The sequence below is a fragment of the Rhipicephalus sanguineus genome, chromosome 5, assembly GCF_013339695.2.
Source record: "Rhipicephalus sanguineus isolate Rsan-2018 chromosome 5, BIME_Rsan_1.4, whole genome shotgun sequence".
NCBI classification, from domain to species: Eukaryota; Metazoa; Arthropoda; class Arachnida; order Ixodida; family Ixodidae; genus Rhipicephalus; species Rhipicephalus sanguineus.
Window position 1 is genome coordinate 27,005,350 of NC_051180.1, and position 19,926 is coordinate 27,025,275.

Genomic DNA, 19,926 nt, shown 5'->3' on the forward strand with positions numbered 1-19,926 from the left:
CATATGTGATCATACATTCCAACGTTTTTCGCTGGTGTTCGCGTTAGTTCTAGACGTCGAACGAAAGGCTTCAGACGCGAAACGTGGACTATCTCTTATCCACGGCAGCGACGGTCGGAAGAAACCTCAGCGGGAGTAACACGATAGTTTACAGGGATGTTTGTTCATTAATTATGTAGGCTCTGAGGAATCGCGACTGAAACTTTTCACACAATCCGGGGACACGAGTAGGCGTCCAAAGGAGCACTTCGTCACCTGGACGGAAAGACACGTCATGATGAGAGCTGTCATACCGCTGCTTGCGATCGTGTTGACTGGCTTTTCTGCTGAGCCGAGCAAGCTGCCGACAGTTTTGAAGTGTCGAGAGGAAGTGTTCCGGCATAGTTGTAGAATTGTCGGTTGGAGTGCGTAAGAATGAAACGTCGATCGTGAATATCGCCGAACGGCCGTAAACGAGGTAGAACGGTGAGTACCCATCAGTGCGTTGGACGGCGGTATCATGAGCAAACGTCACAAATGGCAACATTGTGTCCCAGTTGTCATGAGCCGGCCCAATATACATACAATATACTAGTGTGAGTATTGTTCGCAATATATATATATATATATATATATATATATATATATATATATATATATATATATATATATATATATATATATATATATATATATATATATATATATATTTCGATCCTCACTTTATTGACGAACGCTCACGCACGAAACCACGTCTAAGGCTGCAAAATGAGACTTCCGGGGACTGTAAGTTTCAAGGAAAGTGCCGTGTGTCGTACATTTACGCTTTCCGTATAACGATGTTGAAGTTTTTAGTCGACTGACATGAGCGTAAATTCGAGGCGAGGCTCATAGTAATCGGCTCGAGAGGCTTGAGTGGAAAACGCTGTTAAGAATTAGGAACTACACGATTCGCAATCTCCCAGCGGCACGAAAAGATCGTCTCTTCTGTGTAAAAGCTATTTTGTGGTATATACAGGCGTGTTTAAAGCATCAAAATGTGAGTAACACCATTTGAAAGCCCATCGCCGAAGAGCTTTAGCGGAGACGCGATACGCGTGTCAGAAAGATCATAGATGATGACGGCGTTAGCACTTAACGCTGCTTTCGCCAAACTTTCTCTTTGAGTTAAGTTGTAACGCAGGCATCGTCCTTATCTGCAATTTTCTCGGTAACTTTATCTCATCTTTGCGAAAGAAAGAGAGAGAGAGATACGAAGAGGAAAGACAGGGAGGTTAACCAAGCTTTGGCTCGGTTGGCTACTCTACACTTGGGGTGGGGGAAGGAGGAATTATAGAAAGGAAAGGGTAAAGAAGAAAGAAGAAGAGTAAGGAAGGGATGGATGAACAGTTTGAAACTACACAACACGAACTCGCGCTGTTAGTTCACAGGCGCTCGTGAAGTCCGGTGGTCCTCAAGAAGCAGAAAAGGGCTTTCGTGGCCTTGCGCATATGCGAGACCGTAGGCCAAGGTCCCAAGATCTTCTTTCTGTCAGCGGTCTTGAGTCCAGGTGACGGAGCTTGACTTCCATACTACGTCGTTGAGCTTGGTACGACGGGCAGTGGCAGAAAGTGATGACCAGAGTGAAATAAAGCTTGTTGTGTCGGTGAGCCCGTTATCGGGGTTTATTTGTTATGATTGAGGAAAAGACAACTCCAGATGTACTTGAACAAAACAACTAACTTTTGGCCCAGATTGTGCCTGAATTTAACCTATATACGTACGGAACAGCACTGTTGCAATATATGTTTCAGGTTTATATGACTTAGTGTATCTTCTCCGGTCGCTATCTTGTTTGAGAAGTATACAGTCACTGGAATACGTGCTGACAAAATGCTAAGCAGTTTCAAAAGCACGTCAGTGGCACGTTTCTTTGTTTGTGAGCACAGTGGCCTAATAAACGCCAAAGGCTTGCCCCCGCAGCGTCCTTGAACTGTAAACAGGCGCTGAAACGGGCTTTCTCGTTAATTAACAAGAACGTAACAATCACCTCGTGTTCAGGTGAATAACCACGCTTCGTTCAGGTGTACTGCATGCCGCTGGTTTGACAGTTCCTCCTTAAAATCTGAACTTGTTCCTTTATATTAGACGGTTTCTTTATACGGACACTGACTCTCAGTCACACTCACACTCACATATTTGGCTAATTCATTAGCCACGGCTGCAGTGATTACGGTCTTGTTTTACAGAGGTTCCTCAGCGATCAGAAGCCGTGCGCAAGACACGACAACATAACGAAAGGAATGTGGGAACCCGAAAGGGAAATTGCCTTATAGACCTCAGGCAAATGGTTGTGATTGACTTCTGTCTTACAGTGAAAGCGAGAGCCGTTTGAAGGAAGTCCCTAGTACGGGGTTTTAATGGGAGGCTTCTAAAATAGGCAAACCGCGCCGAGATAGTGGTACACTAACAGAGCGGGTGGCAGCATGGCGATAATAGACGCCATCCGAAAGAATTCAGTCCAACGCGTCGCTCGAAGGAAAGGCGTCTCTATATGCCGTGTAGGTGTCTAAAACAAATAGGCGAAGCATCCTAATTTTTTTTTTAATTCTCGGAGAAGAGTAGTATTTGCGAAGGTCAGGAGTGCGCTGGAGTTTTGATTGCTTGTGGATACCCAAGTGGCAAGTGGAGATAAGATGCCGAATGCCCCTGCTTCTCTTACAGGCTTCCATCTGTGTGTGGGCGTCTGCCATAGAACTTGCATAGAGATATCAAACTGGCCTTGCAGAAAAAAACATGAGAAAGAAAATGTTTAATCTAGCAGTGCACCAAGCTTGTCTCCTACTAGCGTCGTTAAGCCGCTGGCATTTGAGCAGAGTAAAGGAAATCTTAGCTTGAGCAGTTGTGGAAAGCTAAAATTCGCGACCACAAATAACTGGTGTAATAGACCACCTTAACCTCGTTCTTGCGATATTTGCTGAAAGAAAGCTAGTTCCGGTAATATCGTTTTCGTTGTTGTCTTACAGTTGCACACATATGGGAAGAAATAGACTACACTAGAGCCGGCTATCCCAATACTTAGCTTAAATGTTTCGACTGCTATTTCTCCATAAGTGCATATGCAAGTTTACATTTCTGTACCATTTGCAGTCTGGCAGCATGGCCCCGGTTAACCAACTCCCTCGTTCCCTCTCTCTCTCTCTGTTAAGTCCTGCACTTGAGGCTTCAGCACTAAAAAAGGGAGAGGGGAATTGAGTACAAGCCATCGTTATAGCATCCTCCTTGGTTCCTCTCGACAACGCAGCCTGTCCCCAACTCGGGATTAGGGTTGCATGCAAATGACATTTCGGCTTTAGCCCGTCTCAGCTGCACGTGTCATTCTTTCCGGCCCGAATTTCTCGCCAGAACTCTTGCCACAACCGCCTATGGAGAGAGAGAGAGAGGGGGGAGGGTAGAGAAAGAGAGAGCTTTGTCGCGGCTCTACTTGCTTCCCCTCCGCAACCCGGTCTCGGTCATTTTGTAGTCCTTTTCTCCGCGACAAGGGACGCGCCAGCACTCATATACGTTCTCCATTCTTGAGCGCTCACGCTCGAGATGCTTAATAAGAAACCCATGGAGACGTGACGACGTCGACGACGAGAAAGAACCGCTGCTGGCTGGCGCGTTTATGTTCGCCGCGCATAAAGAAGTCATCAAACCGAGTGGAAAGACTGGGCCCCTCGCGACACTGTTCCGCTCGTCGCCGCCAACTGTCTCCAAAAAGAATATACCACCAAGTGGAGTAGAGTTGCGATAAGAAAAAAAGGTAAGAAGAAAATTGGGTCGCGAGAGAACGTGCCTAAAGAAGAGAGAGTCCGCCAAATGAAGGAAAGAAAAAAAAAAACATGGCTGTCCAAGCGAGACTGTCGCGGTTTGTCTTTAACGAGCCGCGATGATTGCTTAAGCACCGTCGCCCGACAAGGGGCCCTTAATTCTCGCCCATCTCGTCAGTGAGAGGCGCCGGCTGCTGCTCTTCGGTGCGGTCGCTGACCGGACAGAGGATTCTTTCTTTCTCTTTTTTTGTTCACTGGAGAACTTATACTTACTGTTACATTATACGGGGACACGTTACAGTACGAAATAAACAGCGCCAGTCTACTCTGTCACCTGTGATCACTACCACACAGGGGCGTAGCCAGAAAATTTTTTCGGGGGGGGGGGGGGGGGAGGGTCAACCATACTTTATGTATGTTCGTGCGTGCGTTTGTATGTGCGCGTGTATATATACGCAAGCAAAACTGTAAAATTTCGGGGGGTTTGAACCCCCCCCCCCTGGTTACGCCCCTGCTTCCAGAGTGTAAAGCGAGTGGATCTCGTCACTCGGTCTATGTACGTTTTTGTAACTTTTCCAGCACTATGTACGGTTCTCGTGAGCGTTTCAAAGAAATGACTAAACTTGCGCACGTTATTTCACTTTAGAAGGTGTTCCACTTTATCGTGCTTTCGATAACAAGCAAGTAGGGTGCTTCCTGTACGCTTTGACAGTTGTCCGGACTAAGCTTGTTCGCGTTAAATGAGTCCCGAAAACGACAATGAATTGCTGAATAACTCAATGAATGAATGAATGAATGAATGAATGAATGAATGAATGAATGAATGAATGAAATTAGTGTCCCCCCTCCCCATGTGCGCACGCCTACGACGGTGTTGCTATTTTGTGTATGAATCCACAACGACGACAGCACAATATGCGCATTTAGAACATAACTTTCATAAATATGGACTGGAAGAAATAAAAAAAAAAAAACTATAGATGCTTCGAAAAAGAAAGCGACCAGACATTTCACAACCTCATTATATGGCACTCGAGACTCGGGGTAAGGGGAAAAAAGTACGATGACCGACGTTGTTTGTATTGCGAGCCGAATTACGTACGCTGAACACGGCGTGGATGCAGGGAGGGAGCTAGCGCTGCTAATGCGCATACCTGACTCTTCGAGCGTAAAGCTCACTTATCAAATATGCGTGCCGGAATTAAAGCGCAATTTTCGAGCTTCGCTGGCGCGGCGGCGCGTCTCTGTTTAAAGAGCACCGCTTTCTTCTCGATTTCGTGGTTAATGCCAGGTTTAAGTGCCCATTGTCGAGAATTCGCGTGAACGAAAGTTGGAGAATGCGAAGGTATAAATAAGAAAAGAAGCGTCGCGAAAACGCAGGGCTGTTAGCTCAGGAAGACAACTTCTTCTTTTTTTTTTGCGCGACCATTGTTTCGAGAGCGAGAAAAAGTCCCGTTCCTTTCATTCTTTCCATGCCGAAACAACACCTTTTTACAGCTGATTGGTGTATGGGTAGGTTCTTGCGGATCGTGGCAGCGGGTAAGAGAGGCGTAGAACAACAATTTTCGCCAAACCAATTTACTTGACTAATCCAGCATATTCGCGCGAAAAAAAGAAAAAAAAGAAGAAATGGGCATGGCGTAAAAGTAAGCACAAAGGTGCATGATTTCTCCGACATGGCAAAATGACGTGAACAATTTCGCCTCTAAGTCAAGACCACTTGCATATAAAACGAAACTCATGCCATTTTTGTGCTTTCGAAACAATTGGGTTTCGTATATACTACAGGATTTCATTTCGAGACCGCCGTTGATGAGAGAATATGCGTCATGCGCAAGAGAAATACCGGGCTCTTTGAGTGTAAGTCTCTGTGTTCACTCTATCTAGTCAGTAGTGGTAAAATACAAATTCACTGTAGCGATATTCACTGTATACAAAATTTTATAGTCACACCTTCGCTTGCTTCCATATTCACAGCAGTAGAATGGCTCTGAAATTTTATCTCTCCTTCTTTGTATGCATTTAAGAAAGACAGACCACACGGCTGGTTGCTGCAACATAATTACTAATAAAATCAGCTGGAAAAATTAAAGCATGGCCCCAAGAAGAAACGAAAGACTAGGACGGATGATGGCTGGATACTCTGATTTCCTAGCATCTTGTTTTTTTTTTATTATTGCGGAAGGCCACTACGCGTGATACTTTGATCCCTTTATCAAGCAGCCTTGATACGATTATAAAGAGATTTCGATTGGCTGGCATACATTTCTGTTTACAGTGCCCAGTAAATTCGGTTAAATTTTTCTATCTATCCAATCAGCGTTGTGCTTTTTGTATTGTCGGAGCGTCGGGTGCATGTAAGTGTATTTGGTTTAGCAGCCCTAGGGCTTGCCATCACCTCCTGTGCCGCTAGGAAGATATATTTTGTTCTGAAAACTGAAGTGAGGAGAACTTTGGCGACGATGAAGATACTGTGCCAGAACGCTGCCGCGGAGATTGTATTTTTTCCGATGCAAAGTTTTATCGCAGTAAGGCCCACCTGCATTGTCTAGTAGTACAGATTATCTCTGTCGCTTTAAACGCGTGCAGTTATCCGCAGGTATATTAAGCATCGATGGTGCCTGCTGTCCACAGTACCGAATCGAAAACTGTTAATAATAATAACATATAACATCTCGTGTTTTACGTGCCAAAACGACTATATGATTATGAGGCGCCGTAGTGGAGGGCTCCGGAAATTTCGACCATCTGGTGTTTTTAATGTGCACTGACATCGCGCAGTACACGGGCCTCTAGCATTTCGCCTCCACCGAAATACGGCCACCGCGACTGGGATCGAACCCGCGACCTTCGGGTCAGCTCGAAAACTGTCGCGTGAACAGGTGTCGTTCTAAAGCTTAGTATGCATGTTGCAGCGCTTGCTTCCGAAACATGTTTCTTTTCTCTTTTTTTTCCGGCGAAGGCTGCTACGAGATCACAACAACCGCCGATTTTATGGCTAAATTGTCCGCCGCCGCCGCCGCCGGTGTCCGTAACCACTATCGCGCACAATGACAAAAACATAGCCTGGATCGGGTGGGATTTGAACCCAGGCCCTCTGCGTGGCAGCGACTATTTTACCACAGAGCTACGCCGGTGCTTGAAACAATTTCGCAAGAAAGACCGCATGCAGGCGTCATGCCGGGCAAGGAATCACGTTAACAGATGTAATATGGCGCAGTAGAAGAGTAAAGTAACAACCAGGTGGCACACAATACGAATTGCGTAACGAGTGGGTGGTTTAAAGCCTCCAACCCATCACAAAGAGCTCACTCACAATTCTTAATCTTCGTCAGACACAGAATCAACAACGTGCACATAATACCGTACGGTCGCGTAGTGGTGACCTCGCTTCTCCGCAGATTGTTGAATGATGACATAGTGGGTACTACCCTACTTCGCAAAATTATAATGATTTACGGTCTTGCGGGTATCTTGCAACTGTATACTTGCAGTAGACGCCCCAAAGAGTTTACAACCGTTCCAGAAAGGCCGCTCTTCCAGCTTTCCCTTGTGACTGTACTGCATGTTCGGCGCAGGCCTGGCGATGTTATTTTTATATTACAGAAAAAGTAGCACCCGAAGGCTGACAAACAACACTTTTGAGAAGATATGAAATAACAATCAAAGTAGGCGACGTTATCTCACTCACAAACGCAACACTGCAGAGATACGGCGAATGATGACGCAACATCGAAACAAGGTACGCTTTCGGAGAGAAACGCGATCGCCCAGGGAGCTCGCAGTTCATGCCTTCCCTCTTGCGAATGTCGCTGGCGCCCTTCAAACTTACTACGTCGAGCGGAGAGCATTACTCTTTTCTTGCTTTCCGCCTCGTCTTCATGTCCAGGCGCGACGACTGAGAGAGACATCGATTTCCTGTCGCACACTCGACGCGCATCGCGGGCTCACGACGACAAGAGAAAAGAGACGAAGCGAATAGCAAAGGGTCGCGCTCGGCTTTGACAGCGAAAAAAGAAAAAAAAAAGAAACTAGAAAGGAAAGGAAATTGGTGCTTCGTATGCACATTCGGCTTACTTCCTCAACTTGTCCCGTCTTCATTCGTCTATTCATTTACTAGAGTCTCTTTTATCGCGTTTCTCGGGCATGCCACTTCTTTCCACTATCTGGCACTCTCTTTTCGTTGCTACGTTTGGAATTTCTTTCGCTTAGCTTTCCGAGCTTTTGTAATGACTGCTTTAAACTTCGCTTAGAAGCTCGCATCGGAAGCTGGACTTAAACGAGCGCCCTCTTTTGTGCGCTCAGCATGCTCGTTACAGCCTTATGCACTTCGGGAATTTACGAGCGTACGTAGTTCGGGCGATTTTGCGAGGCCCTATCAAGGGAATAGGGCGGCGGATGTCAATGCGTACGCGCGCTTGTATACAGAACATCGCAGCCGACGTACAGAAAGCTGTTGTGCTTGCACGTGTTTCGTTTTCATTATTCTCCTTTTAAAATAAAAAAAAATCAACCTTTTTTGTAGAAAATAACGATCAAGAACTGAACGCGAGGTCCATCTTATGGACAGTACATATCGTGGGACACGCGAGCTATTACGTCTTTCCCTCATTTCGGCCATCGCATGACCCATCTGAAAACACGCGTTATTTTTCGTAGCTTTCGTGGCCTCCTCAGCAACGTGTAGGTAGCTCGCTGTTTCTAAAGAATAACAGAGTAAAACGAAGTCTGGAAGCTTTACTACGGCTGTGCCCTCTGTTGAGTTCTTTACGTAGGATTCGTTTGGAACAACACAGGTTGTGGCGCTGTATTCCTGATTTGCCAGCGCTGTGAGGTTCGCTTTTCTGTACGAACACGCTGCGTGAAAGATGTGTCATTGAACGACATGAACAGGCGTCCTAATTGTATAATGGCAGGCTACCCCCTTCGGCTATTGACCGCCTGGTATAGTTTAGCCCAGGCCAATAACCTCGCTGGATCGTTCAATATACCATACCATACCATACCATACCATACCATACCATACCATACCATACCATACCATACCATACCATACCATACCATACCATACCATACCATACCATACCATAATATTCCATTATGTAAAGCCCAAGTTAGCAAGAGGACATGATAAAGTGCACGTAAAAAGTAAGCCTACTACTGTACTTCATCAGACTCCTTACTAGAGTACTGCACAAAATTTATCTAACAAGGGTAACGTCACTGATGACTGTTCTATATGTGACGCGCTTAGGGGGGGGGGGGGAAGGGGTGCGGTAGAAAACAAGTATTTGTATGAACGGTATGACCCGGTGAAAGTGCAGTCGAAGTGCACAAAAACTAGAAAGGAGGCTTTCCAAGCAACTAACAGATGTGCCTCTAGGCATAAGCGTTTGATATTTTTGCCCTGATTTTTGTCTTGCTGTTAATTTTTTTCTCTCCCAGTATAAACAAAAAATTCTTTTTGTCCCCGACGAACTGTGTAGGTTGGCATGAATTAGCATTCTTTTCCTCGTTCACCTTCCGGATTTTCGGTTGAAGTTTTTCTACGATGGCTACGCACATCGTTTATATTCGGAGGAATGCATTTATATACTCGCTTGTAACCTTCAAAATCTTTTTTCTCCTGCTGGTCATCCCAACACTCTTCATCCTCACTTACCTTTCCCACCTCCTTGATATGCCACACTATACATGTGTATGCTATGCTACCCTCTCCCTCCTCCTTTCCTAGCTTCTCCTCAACCACACATCACTCCTCCTTATCCTCACTGGTTTGGAGCAATGTTAGCCTTGTTTTAGGCCTGTTTTTGCAACTTGATTTTGAGCGTGATCATACGACAGACATGGCGAAAGACATACGGACGCAGACAAGTCGAGCCCCTAAACAGTTCCGCTCTTAATAGCAGCGCTACGTGTTGTGTTTGTGTAAATGGTGCCACACTGCGCCTACTGTTCTGAGATACTACATTGTTAAATTACGTGTGTTACATAATGACACGATATTACATATCTACGATTAAAATTTGTTATTGGGCTGTTTAGTAGAAGGATGCGTTGAAAGGCAGTTTTTTTAGTAATAAAAGAAAAGACGTAATTTTTTTTAGCCCACACTAATGTGCCTCTTTCTTCGTATAGACTTACTTTGAGATCTTCATAGATGATTTGTGTACGCTGCGTAGATAATACCAGCATCGCATCAACATTTAACTTCCCAATAGAAAGCGACGGTTTGCTTCCGACAGTGCCATACTGTTATTATAAAAGTACGGTGGTCGAAATAAGCGTCCATTTTTTCGTGCATCGCCTGAAGGTTTCGTCTTGCTGGTAACTTTAATTGCGGGGTTTTACGTGCGAAAACTACGAGATGATTATGAGGCACGTCATATACTCCAGATTAATATTGACTACCTGAGGTTCTTTGAACTGCACCTAACTCTAAGTGCACGTGTGTTGTTAACTTTCGCCCTCATCGAAATGCTGCCGCCGTAGACAGCAATCGAACCCGCGTTCTTAGCGGCGCGACACCTTACCTGCTAAAACTACCACAGTGGGTGCTTTGCTGGTTCCAGTAGAATCCAAGTGCCGCACCAGACTTTGTCTCCTGCGAGGTAACCCGATCACGTAAGGACATAAACGCTTTTAATAACAAAACAAAAGAAAGAAAAGAGAAAATACGGTTGTCCGGTGTCGCACGCAGCACTCTTGTCCCAGTCTACGAACACGTAGGTGTTATGACAGTTCACGGAAACAAAGGCACCAGCACAACGCATACCGAACATTCGCGAGGTTGTAGAGACACAAGTGACAACCCCTTGTCCAGCCCCTTGTCCAGCCGAGTTTTTTCACTGCAGTACCCGCCATGGCCCAAACCTTCTTTCGCTATACCAGTCCAGGTCTGTGTGAGTGTCCTTGGCACCAAGTTAGTGGTCTGAAATGCTGTTGTATGAAATATCGCACAAGCCCTCACACACGGACACACAAAAAGAAGCAGGGTTGCTGTAGAGGCAGTGAATTCTCGCTTGCGCTTTGCGTGATGGTTAGCGCCACCGCTCACAGCTTCGACAGGGCGATGAAAACCAGTAGACTTGACAGCAATGGCGCCAAGATGCTGGCTGCCCCGTTGGTGGCTGCACACATTAAGAAGGTGAAAATAGAAAAATAAACGAACAAAGAGACAAATGAAGAACAAACTTAATCAGCAAGATGACGAGCGAATTTTCTGGTTTGGTTTCAGAATTTTTTTTAAACTTTGTTATTTATATCCGCTCGTTTATTCTTACCACAGTTCCGTGAAACCAACAGGCCTACAGGCGGTTATTCTTTAAATATGCAAAAATATTAAAATTGTACAATAACGTTAAAATCAGAACAGACACCACAGGGAAGCCGTTATCGCCTAGGCCGGCCAGTTGATCTGAGATAAGACAAAAAAAGAAGAAAAAATATTCAAGCGGGTTGTCATCAAGATGGGGTTCTGTGTAAACCTTATTTTAAGGGAATCCCTTGAGATGAGCAAGTATTCTCACTATTCGCACAATAGGCCCCAAACTAACTTCACTCGTAAGCGTTAACCAATTCATATCAATTAAATTCAATTTTTTTATTTCCAACATGCACAATGTTGAAGGCCACCCTGGCAAAAAAGCTGTAAGCATACAGCTTGACGAGGCCAGTGGGGCCACAACCAGGCAACAACAACAGCGCTCAGTGCATACATGCGCAACACAATTAAATCGCTTCGTTATGATAGTTTCATTAATGCAACACGTGGTTCTCTGGCCATAAATACATCCAAATACATGTATGCGTGCTACGAACACATTAAAATATGCATAAATAACATAAACGCCAGGGAAATATACACTGGTACACTGAAAAAATGAACAGAAATAGGAGCAGTATTCAAAATGTATAAGTAAAGAATATCCATGCTCCAGTCACTAGAAATGAGTATACATGTGATCAATACATTGTAACAGGCATGGACACAAGATAAATTTGCAAGTTTAAAACAGGAAATTGAAGTTTATAAAGGACACAGATATTGCGCAATGTCGTGACGTTTCCTAAGTAAGTGACAACGTTCGGAGCTTCTCGACGCTGTTAATTAGACACCACACAAAACATTGTTACGTACCGTCTTTGCTAGCTGCTCTGAATCCCGACATAGTTCGGTGTTTGTTTTTGATGCTCGCCTCCGCGCTGCTCGTGTTGAGGACGTTCGACAACGTCACCGTGCACCGCAGATGCATGCGTTCCTCCTCGAAGTGCTCCGGCCGCACTCTGAACCGCAAGCCCAGTGAAGCAGCGTATTTCGGGTACCTATGGACCTCGTATCTCACCAGGTACTCGGGACGAGCCTGCGAGCGGCAACAGTCATGAGATTATCCCCGTTTTCGCCAATGGCGGATGACAGGTTTCAGCCTTCGTGAAAATAATGATGGCACATAGAAGAGATGTTCTCGATTAATGCTGCACTTCTTTGCCATATTTACTTTTATTTATTTATTTATTTATTTATTTATTTATTTATTTATTTATTTATTTATTTATTTATTTATTTATTTATTTATTTATTTATTTATTTATTTATTCAATACTGCCAGCAACCTTTTGGTCGCCAAGGCAGGAGTGGTTACAGTGCAGAAGGTTACACTTGTTACCAGTAAATGTCGGGTACAACGACAAAATAGCACTGAAATACATAAATACCAACAAGAGTAATACAATGAACAATCATTCTTTAGTGACTAATGACAAGTAGCAAAGCCCACCTGCCGCAAAGCAAAGCACACAAGAACGATACAATGAACAGTCAATAACAAGTAAATCGCTTTCAAGTATCAAAGCACCCAGTAATCACAAGTAGGAAACAATAGCCGATAAAAAAGAATCAGTCGTTGACATGTTCACCACCTCGTTTGGCAGCCCGTTCCACTCTACTATGGTCCTCGAAAAAAGGAACCCTTGTACGCATTAGTTCTGCATTGAGGTACCAAGATGGTTTTGTTGTGTTTCGTCCGGGCAGGTCGTGACCTGTTAAATTGCATATATGCCTGGAAGTCTAGCTTATTCTGACTGTTAATGATGTTGAACATCATCTTGATACGGTGCAATTTCCGCCGAGATTCAAGTGTGCAAAGACTAGACTGCATATAAATTCCTGATACTGACACATGCCTACTATATTTATTGTAAATAAAACGAAGCGCTTTTCTCTGAATACGTTCTATGCGATTAATCTCTGTTTTAGTGTATGGATCCCAAACTACATCTGCTTACTCAAGTAACTGTCGTATGAGGGATGTATATGCAACTAGTTTTGTACTGCTGTTGCCGTGTTTTAAGCGGTGCCTGAGCAACCATAGCCGTTTTGAGGCTGAAGAGACAATATTTTTAATATGCGTGTTCCAGCTTAATGTACGGTCAATAGTTAAAACCAAGTACTTAAACTGATCAACACGTGTGATTAGGCTATTGTTCACATTGTATGCGTAGGGAAGTGGTGTTTTTTACGTGTTATTGACATCTGCCAGCCCAAGCATCACGCACCACGCATGAACTATGATCTGTGTAAAAGAAAGAGATGTTGCTGTCTCCATATAAATGCTCAACTGTTAAGTGCGTTAGAAAGTCATTCCGGAAGGATGAACTGGGCTCTAAGTTATCTGGTAGCCACAAGCCTATGACCTGCGAAGTGCTGGATAAAAGTTTAAGAGCTGCCTCTTGATGAGAAGAGACAATGATTTAAGATGTAAGAGGACTACATTCGTCACGTTCAGACTTTTTCAACACGGCGTGCTTTACAAAAGGGCGAACAGCCGACAGTCGCGACGCCACACCACGAAGCTTTCAGGCCCAGGCGTCAATATGGCACACCATTTAAAATTTAATGTGCTTGCTATACGACGAGACTAAAAAAAAGAAAAAAAAACAACAAAACAAAAGTGACTGCTTCTGTGCAATGAGTCGATGGATTTTCTTACAATCCGATATTTCTTCAATCAACATTATCTTTAGTATCTCTTGGCCATGCACATCGCTGACAGACTTTAAGAGTTAAGTATTTGCGTGCGATTGCTCACCTCCTTGTCGTTAATGAACCACCTCAACTCCGGAGGCCGATCGTACTCTGCAGATCTACAGGTCAGGTTCACAAGGTCGTTGACCCGGTACTTCGGCAGACCGCCGTCGATTCTGGGACTGTGCGGACTTGCCTCTAAAGGTAGCACACCAGAGGCGATCCCGTGAGGTGGACAAAGAACGACTTACGAACAACGTGCAGTGGCATTTATTAATGAACACTTCGCGAACAAGGGCAGGCCTACGGTGATTTTACGTGCTGCAGCTGTTATACGGGTTATCTTATGATCATAACACTGGAGGAGGCAAACATTGCACACACACACATACGTAACTTCACGCGTTTCTGAAATTGCCCTTTTGAAGTACGACGGCTGGCTTCGCAGCTCAGCTCGGTGATATCAGATACGTCTATAAAGAAAAACAACGCCGATTTAGAGGGACTTTAAAATGAACAGCCATCAGATTGCTGTAATACTCGAAATTTGTCTTTGATTAGTCTCGCTCGTACGCTGTTGCATGCTTCGCTTGAATTGCTGATCAAAAATGGACTGTGAGTTCACTATCGCGCTGTTCTCTTTACCTAGGTTTCATTCTTTCCTTCCGTCCCGTCATATTTTCGCCAGCCCAAGTCTCACGCAACCGCACGTTAATTTTGAAATAATAAATTTGACGAATCTATGAATGCCCATAGGTAGTATTCGTCAATAATACACTTCGGAAAAAATATACCGAGTCGGAACATAACACGTAGATGTGGTTTTAAGCTTAGGCGTTCTTGCCTTACCGCAGTGATAGCAGATGAGAAGACGCCGTAAAAATCTCTTACGTGGCGTCGAGCTGGAACGATAAGGTGGCTGTGTCACCTATTCTTTCTGTTTTTTTTCGGCCTTAGTTACCCTATTTTCTGAGTAAAAGTGACCTATTTCGCAAAGTAGATAATCAATTTACTAATATGTCTGCAATTACTTTTCTTATAGGCGCCCTTTCGTAAATGGACGAGTGAATCTCCTAAGGACGCGGTTTGTTCAGATTCGAGTCAGAGACGCAGCAAAGTTTTGCTTGTTTACTTGCTGTTTATCAAATCTTACCTGGATACGGTATGGAAGGCACCGTGTCCCCGACGATAAGCTCTTCGCTGGATGTCAGGAATGTCTCCGAGATGACGCTGACGCACTTAAGCCGCAGCGAGCTGCCAATCATGTGATAAGGCTGCAGGACGAATGACAGCAGTACTGCCGAACTCTGCAGCCCTTCCGAGTCGTACAGTGTCTCCAGCTCACGGACATCACTGAACGGAACCTGCAGAAGAAAAAAAAAAACCTTGCTGGCACGTGCGTAAGCAACACACCGAATACCGAGAAAAGAAAGGGCCATTATTTTTATTGAAATGCGCAAACGATAAACGTGAAAAAAATGATAAAGCAGAGTTCGAAAAGCTAATACCAAAGCTCAACAGAGTTTAGTTCAGCTGTTTAGTTAGGTCGTGACTATCATTTCTGTCTAGTTTAACTTCGTTGAAGGACGATGCAACCTTCCAAAGATCCCTAGTCACCCCATTATGCGTCCTCCTAACCTATCATGTGACTTTATTTTCTAACCTCATCAATTCATGTAATATAATTTTACCGGTGACTGATCACCTTACGTATAGCTCTGCCTCAAATAGTTGACCAAGTAGTTTAAAAATTTCATCACTGCGTTTTGCGAACGTATTACAATTGCTGAATTTCGCCCTATGATATGAATTTTTTAGCGACATGTGCGACCTTCCTCGGGTCTTTCTAAGCACAAGGTTACACGGAAAGCAGTAAAAAAAAAACGACGCAGATTCCTCGCACTGTGAGTATCAATGTTACCTGCGAAGAACTGTTTATAAGTAATCGTTCAGGGGTTTAGGATCACCAGATAGACTCACACGTTTGCGTTAATCGCGACTGATAAATGTGTTTGTGTGTATGTGTGAGGGAGTCACGTGATTGTTTCAACAACGCTAATGACACGACCGTGCACGAATGAATCGCATTCCTGCGAATGAACCCTGACGCTTCTACCATTAACCCTGAGCCTGTGTTCATGGCTGCAGTGAGAACTCACTACATACCCACACCGAAAGAAACGAGATCTTTCTGCGCGCTTATTTATGAAATGGTTCTTTCTGCCTGTGTATAAGCATTAATAAGTTCGCGCTGCAACCATGCCACAACGCAAGCTTCAGAAACCAACTAGCCTGTCAACTAGTACCTCAGAGCAGTACTTCACATGGAATACATCAGGGGCTACACCTCAGGGGCAATATCTCAAGGACATTATCCCCGGGGCAGTACATACCTCTTGATCGTTGATGTACCAGACAAGCTTGGCCGCTGGCAGCGAGTACGGTGCTCTACAGGACACGTCAAGACGTTCCCCGACTTCATACTTGGCTCGCGTACCTCTGATCTTGGGAGGGTAATCGGGAATAACTGAAGAGAACAAGAACAAACAATAACAGATTTCTGAGAAGCCTATTTGCGTGAGCTGGAAGAAAAGAGCTCTTAGCACCAGGCCAATAAAAAGAGAGAGCGCATTAACATTGCAAATGCTGCACACATTTAAGAACACCTGTCTTCCTCGAAAGGCAGCACCAAGTGTACTTCTACCTCGGATTCACCAGGAGAGTCATCTAGAATCTTCGTTTGATGCCTTTATATCTGGTACAGCGGTCGTTAAGGAAATTTATCTACAATCATGGATACGGCTCAGTATTGTAAGGATACGGCTCAGTCAGGCGGTAGACACAAAGGTTTATTCGCCTTTTAAGTACGCTGAGTTAATATTACACGTAACGCCGAAACATTGTATGTGCTACTTAAACGGAGATTCCGTCTTTTTTTTTCAGTCAGATGGGATATTCCCTTTTTTCAGATGGCACTGACACCCTTGTAACCAATAAGGTGATTAAATTTGCTTAGAAACTTATCAGTGAGTTTAATAAAAATAATTTGTTGAACCAAAAATAGTAGCTGCTTCATCTGACGTCCACGATGATATCACAGCCTACCCCACTGAAATGTAAACAAAGTACACGTGACACTAGCGACATAGCAACGAAACGGGCAACGCGAGCTATGCCAGCTCTTGGGATCTTCTGGTATCGATCTCCGCCGACCGAGGAGTTGTAGGTTCGATTGCCTGGCCGAACGCCTCGGTAGAAATTTTATTGCTGGACAGTTCACGCATACTTTCACTGACGTCACTGATGTCACTTCCGTGACGGAAGTGGCGGCAGTCGGTTCTTGGTGGACTAAGGCAGAAAGCACTTCCGTGTAGGAAAAGACCTGTAGAGTGGTTTCTGCATCGGCCTTCGGTACTGGAGGCCCATAGTTCGAACTTCGCCGCCGAGACACTTTCCCATTTTTATTCATCTTTATTCAGTGTAGGCATGCGCTGTGCCAACGCCACTCGCGCGTGCGTGTGCGTGTGTGGCGCGTCATTTGCGTCATTCATGGTGATGGATGACGTCACCAGCCAGATACATCGGTCGGACAAATTATATAGAGCTGTCTAAAGAAACCCCATTCGCACTTAAAGGGCCCCTCACCAGGTTTGACAATTTTGAGCTGACGAGCGCAATGCATGCACTAGGCGTTCACGATTACGTCTGCCAAAACTTGCAACGCTACGCGCCGCGTAAATGGGTCAAATTTCATGCCGAACGCTGCTTTCCCTTCTTCTCGCGTCCGCGCGCCCAGAGAATGAGGGGATGACGTACATGAGAGAATGGCCCTACGTAGATGGTAGTGCTGTGACGTCGCTCCTCTACGTAGACGACTGTGCTCTGACGTCGCCAACAGTAGCACGTGACATTGCGATAATGATTTGACACGACGCGTAGTTTTTGTAATTTGTTGCTTGAATGGATGAATAAAACTTGAGAGCAATAATAAAACACACAAACGAAATGTGTGCGTTTTCTTTTTTAACTTTTACTGCGAATCGCAGCGAGATTCGAGACTAATCTACCTCCGTTTCGCACGCGTTCGTGTTCTCGCGCTTTGCGCATCGTGCAGACGCCACCCTTTACAACGAAACTAATTTTCTACCGCGTTCCAGCGCTCATTAGGCTCATTTATCCTCCCGCGTCTAACTAGATGTTCCTGCGGCACACCGTTAGTCTCGCGTCCGTACAAATGTTGCAGCTTTCGTGCACAGTAATAGGTTGAAAGCCAAGTGATCGGCGAGGGCGCATTCGGCATAACTTGCAGAGATGAAGCGCAAAGAACGCCGCCACAACACCGCTCGCGTCTCGGGGGCTCGGGCGCGTCATGCGCTCGTGACATTTTGTGCGCATGACGTGTTCATGCGTATGCGTTATGTGATCCTTCCGCTCGCGTGCCGAAGAGGGCAGGGAAGGGACTTGGCTTGCGAAGGCTACGCGGGGCGAGCGGCAAGGGTTTGCAGCTCGCCTCCTCGCATCATGGTTTCGCGCCGCTACAAATTATCGTTTTTCTCAGCTTCTAACCGACCGATTAGAAAAATTCTTGTGGCATAATGCTCTTTATTGGGCTCGCAACAACTTGCAATGTCTAACTAAAATTCGTTAGGTCACCTGGTGAGGGGCCCTTTAAGAGCAAGCCGATTTAGAGTGCTACGTGCTTCAATTTAAATAGAAGAGCGGTATGCTGCCCCTCTAAATCTCTGTAACTGTAAGTAGAAGACGCCGTAATTATGTGTTTGGAAAGAGAAGGAAACTGTTGAGTGCTGTGTACTCTACGACGAGAAATGTAACATATACCTCACAACAGTAACTGTGTTTTGTGGTTACAACAAAAGGTGAACGGCTTACAACACTGCGCTCTACTATAGATGAACGCTATATGCAGCTGTCCTTAGAACGAACAAAAGATGGGGAATTGTTCCAGGGGCTTGTTTCATTATTAGATACAACCAAATGATACCAACAGACAAGGATAGCAGAGTGGGCAAAATGTGTTGTTTTTGAGTGCATTGTAGCAATTATGACGTAAATTGCAATGAATTAAAGTGAACGAAAAAAAAAACGCCAGGCCTGCGCGGAAAGCGCAGCACAGTCACAGCGAAAGCTTGAAGAGCAGCATTTCTAGAGCTCGTTGTAAACTCTCTTGATGCTACTAATAGAAGTAAACTAGCAAGTTGCCCACTACGTCATAAATCACATTATTTGTGAAGTTGGGAAGCACCTACAACGCCATTATTCACCATTCTGCGCAGACACGAGGTACCAGCTACATATCTGTAAGCCATTATGTGCACTTTGTTGACGTGACGACTGATGAAGATGAAGAATTGTGGCTCAGCCCTTTGTAAAGGATTGGAAGCTTTCAACGGCTCACCAGTTATATAATTGACATTGTGTGACTGCCGGTCGCTATTTCGCTCTACAACCATGCAATATACCATACGTTGACATGAGAAAGAGAGAGAAGGGGGGAGGGGGGGCGAACCGGAGGCTTTGGATTCGGGCCCCATCGACGGAAAGGTTTTTTTTTTTGCGTCTACATTAATTCATTTCAATTTATGTCATAATTACTGCACTACAGTAAACACAACAAATAATGTCCCGTATGCTTAAATTGGTTAATTTTTTTGTTGGTTTCATTTGGCTTTCCTTAGAACGAAAATCCTGTAACTTTAAAAACGTGCCAAGAACGAAAAAGATTTCTAGTTCTATGTATGGGTAGCTGCGAAAGAGCTTTATGCAGCTGTCCTGCATTCGCATACTGCATTCGCCTAAGACGACTCGAAGGCGAAAGCCGTCTTCTTCACGGTCGATGTACTGACTGGCCTCTTCCCCTCCGATAGCTTTGTGCACCTAACGGGGTTTTCCAGTGGCTCCAGGATCGTAGGCAATCAAGCTTTCTGCATCTCACCTTATTTTGCACTGCCTCCGGGATCGGCCCACCTTCGACTAAGCGACGACGTTATGTGATGACATCCATCATGTGACGTCGCAAATTTTGGAGATCTCTGACGTCATGGTGACGTGTCGCGTGATGATTTTTTTGCATCACTTGTGTTGGCGCCGACGATCAACTTTCGCGTTTGATTA

At 44.8% G+C, this 19,926-nt stretch overlaps 1 protein-coding gene across 3 annotated transcripts in view; it reads right to left on the reverse strand.

Annotated features, from left to right (window-relative positions):
• Positions 1-2,551: 2,551 nt before the first annotated feature.
• Positions 2,552-19,926, reverse strand: part of LOC119393397 (uncharacterized) — a 316,479-nt gene continuing 299,104 nt past the window's right edge. For all 3 annotated transcript variants that reach the window (XM_049416232.1, XM_049416233.1, XM_049416231.1), the window contains 6 exons: positions 16,188-16,321; positions 14,948-15,158; positions 13,859-13,992; positions 11,911-12,133; positions 10,299-10,900; positions 2,552-2,734 (listed from right to left, as the gene is read on the reverse strand). In XM_049416232.1, coding sequence (XP_049272189.1) covers positions 10,824-10,900; positions 11,911-12,133; positions 13,859-13,992; positions 14,948-15,158; positions 16,188-16,321 — 779 coding nt within the window. In that variant the 3' untranslated portion in view covers positions 2,552-2,734; positions 10,299-10,823. The remainder of the gene's footprint in view (positions 2,735-10,298; positions 10,901-11,910; positions 12,134-13,858; positions 13,993-14,947; positions 15,159-16,187; positions 16,322-19,926) is intronic.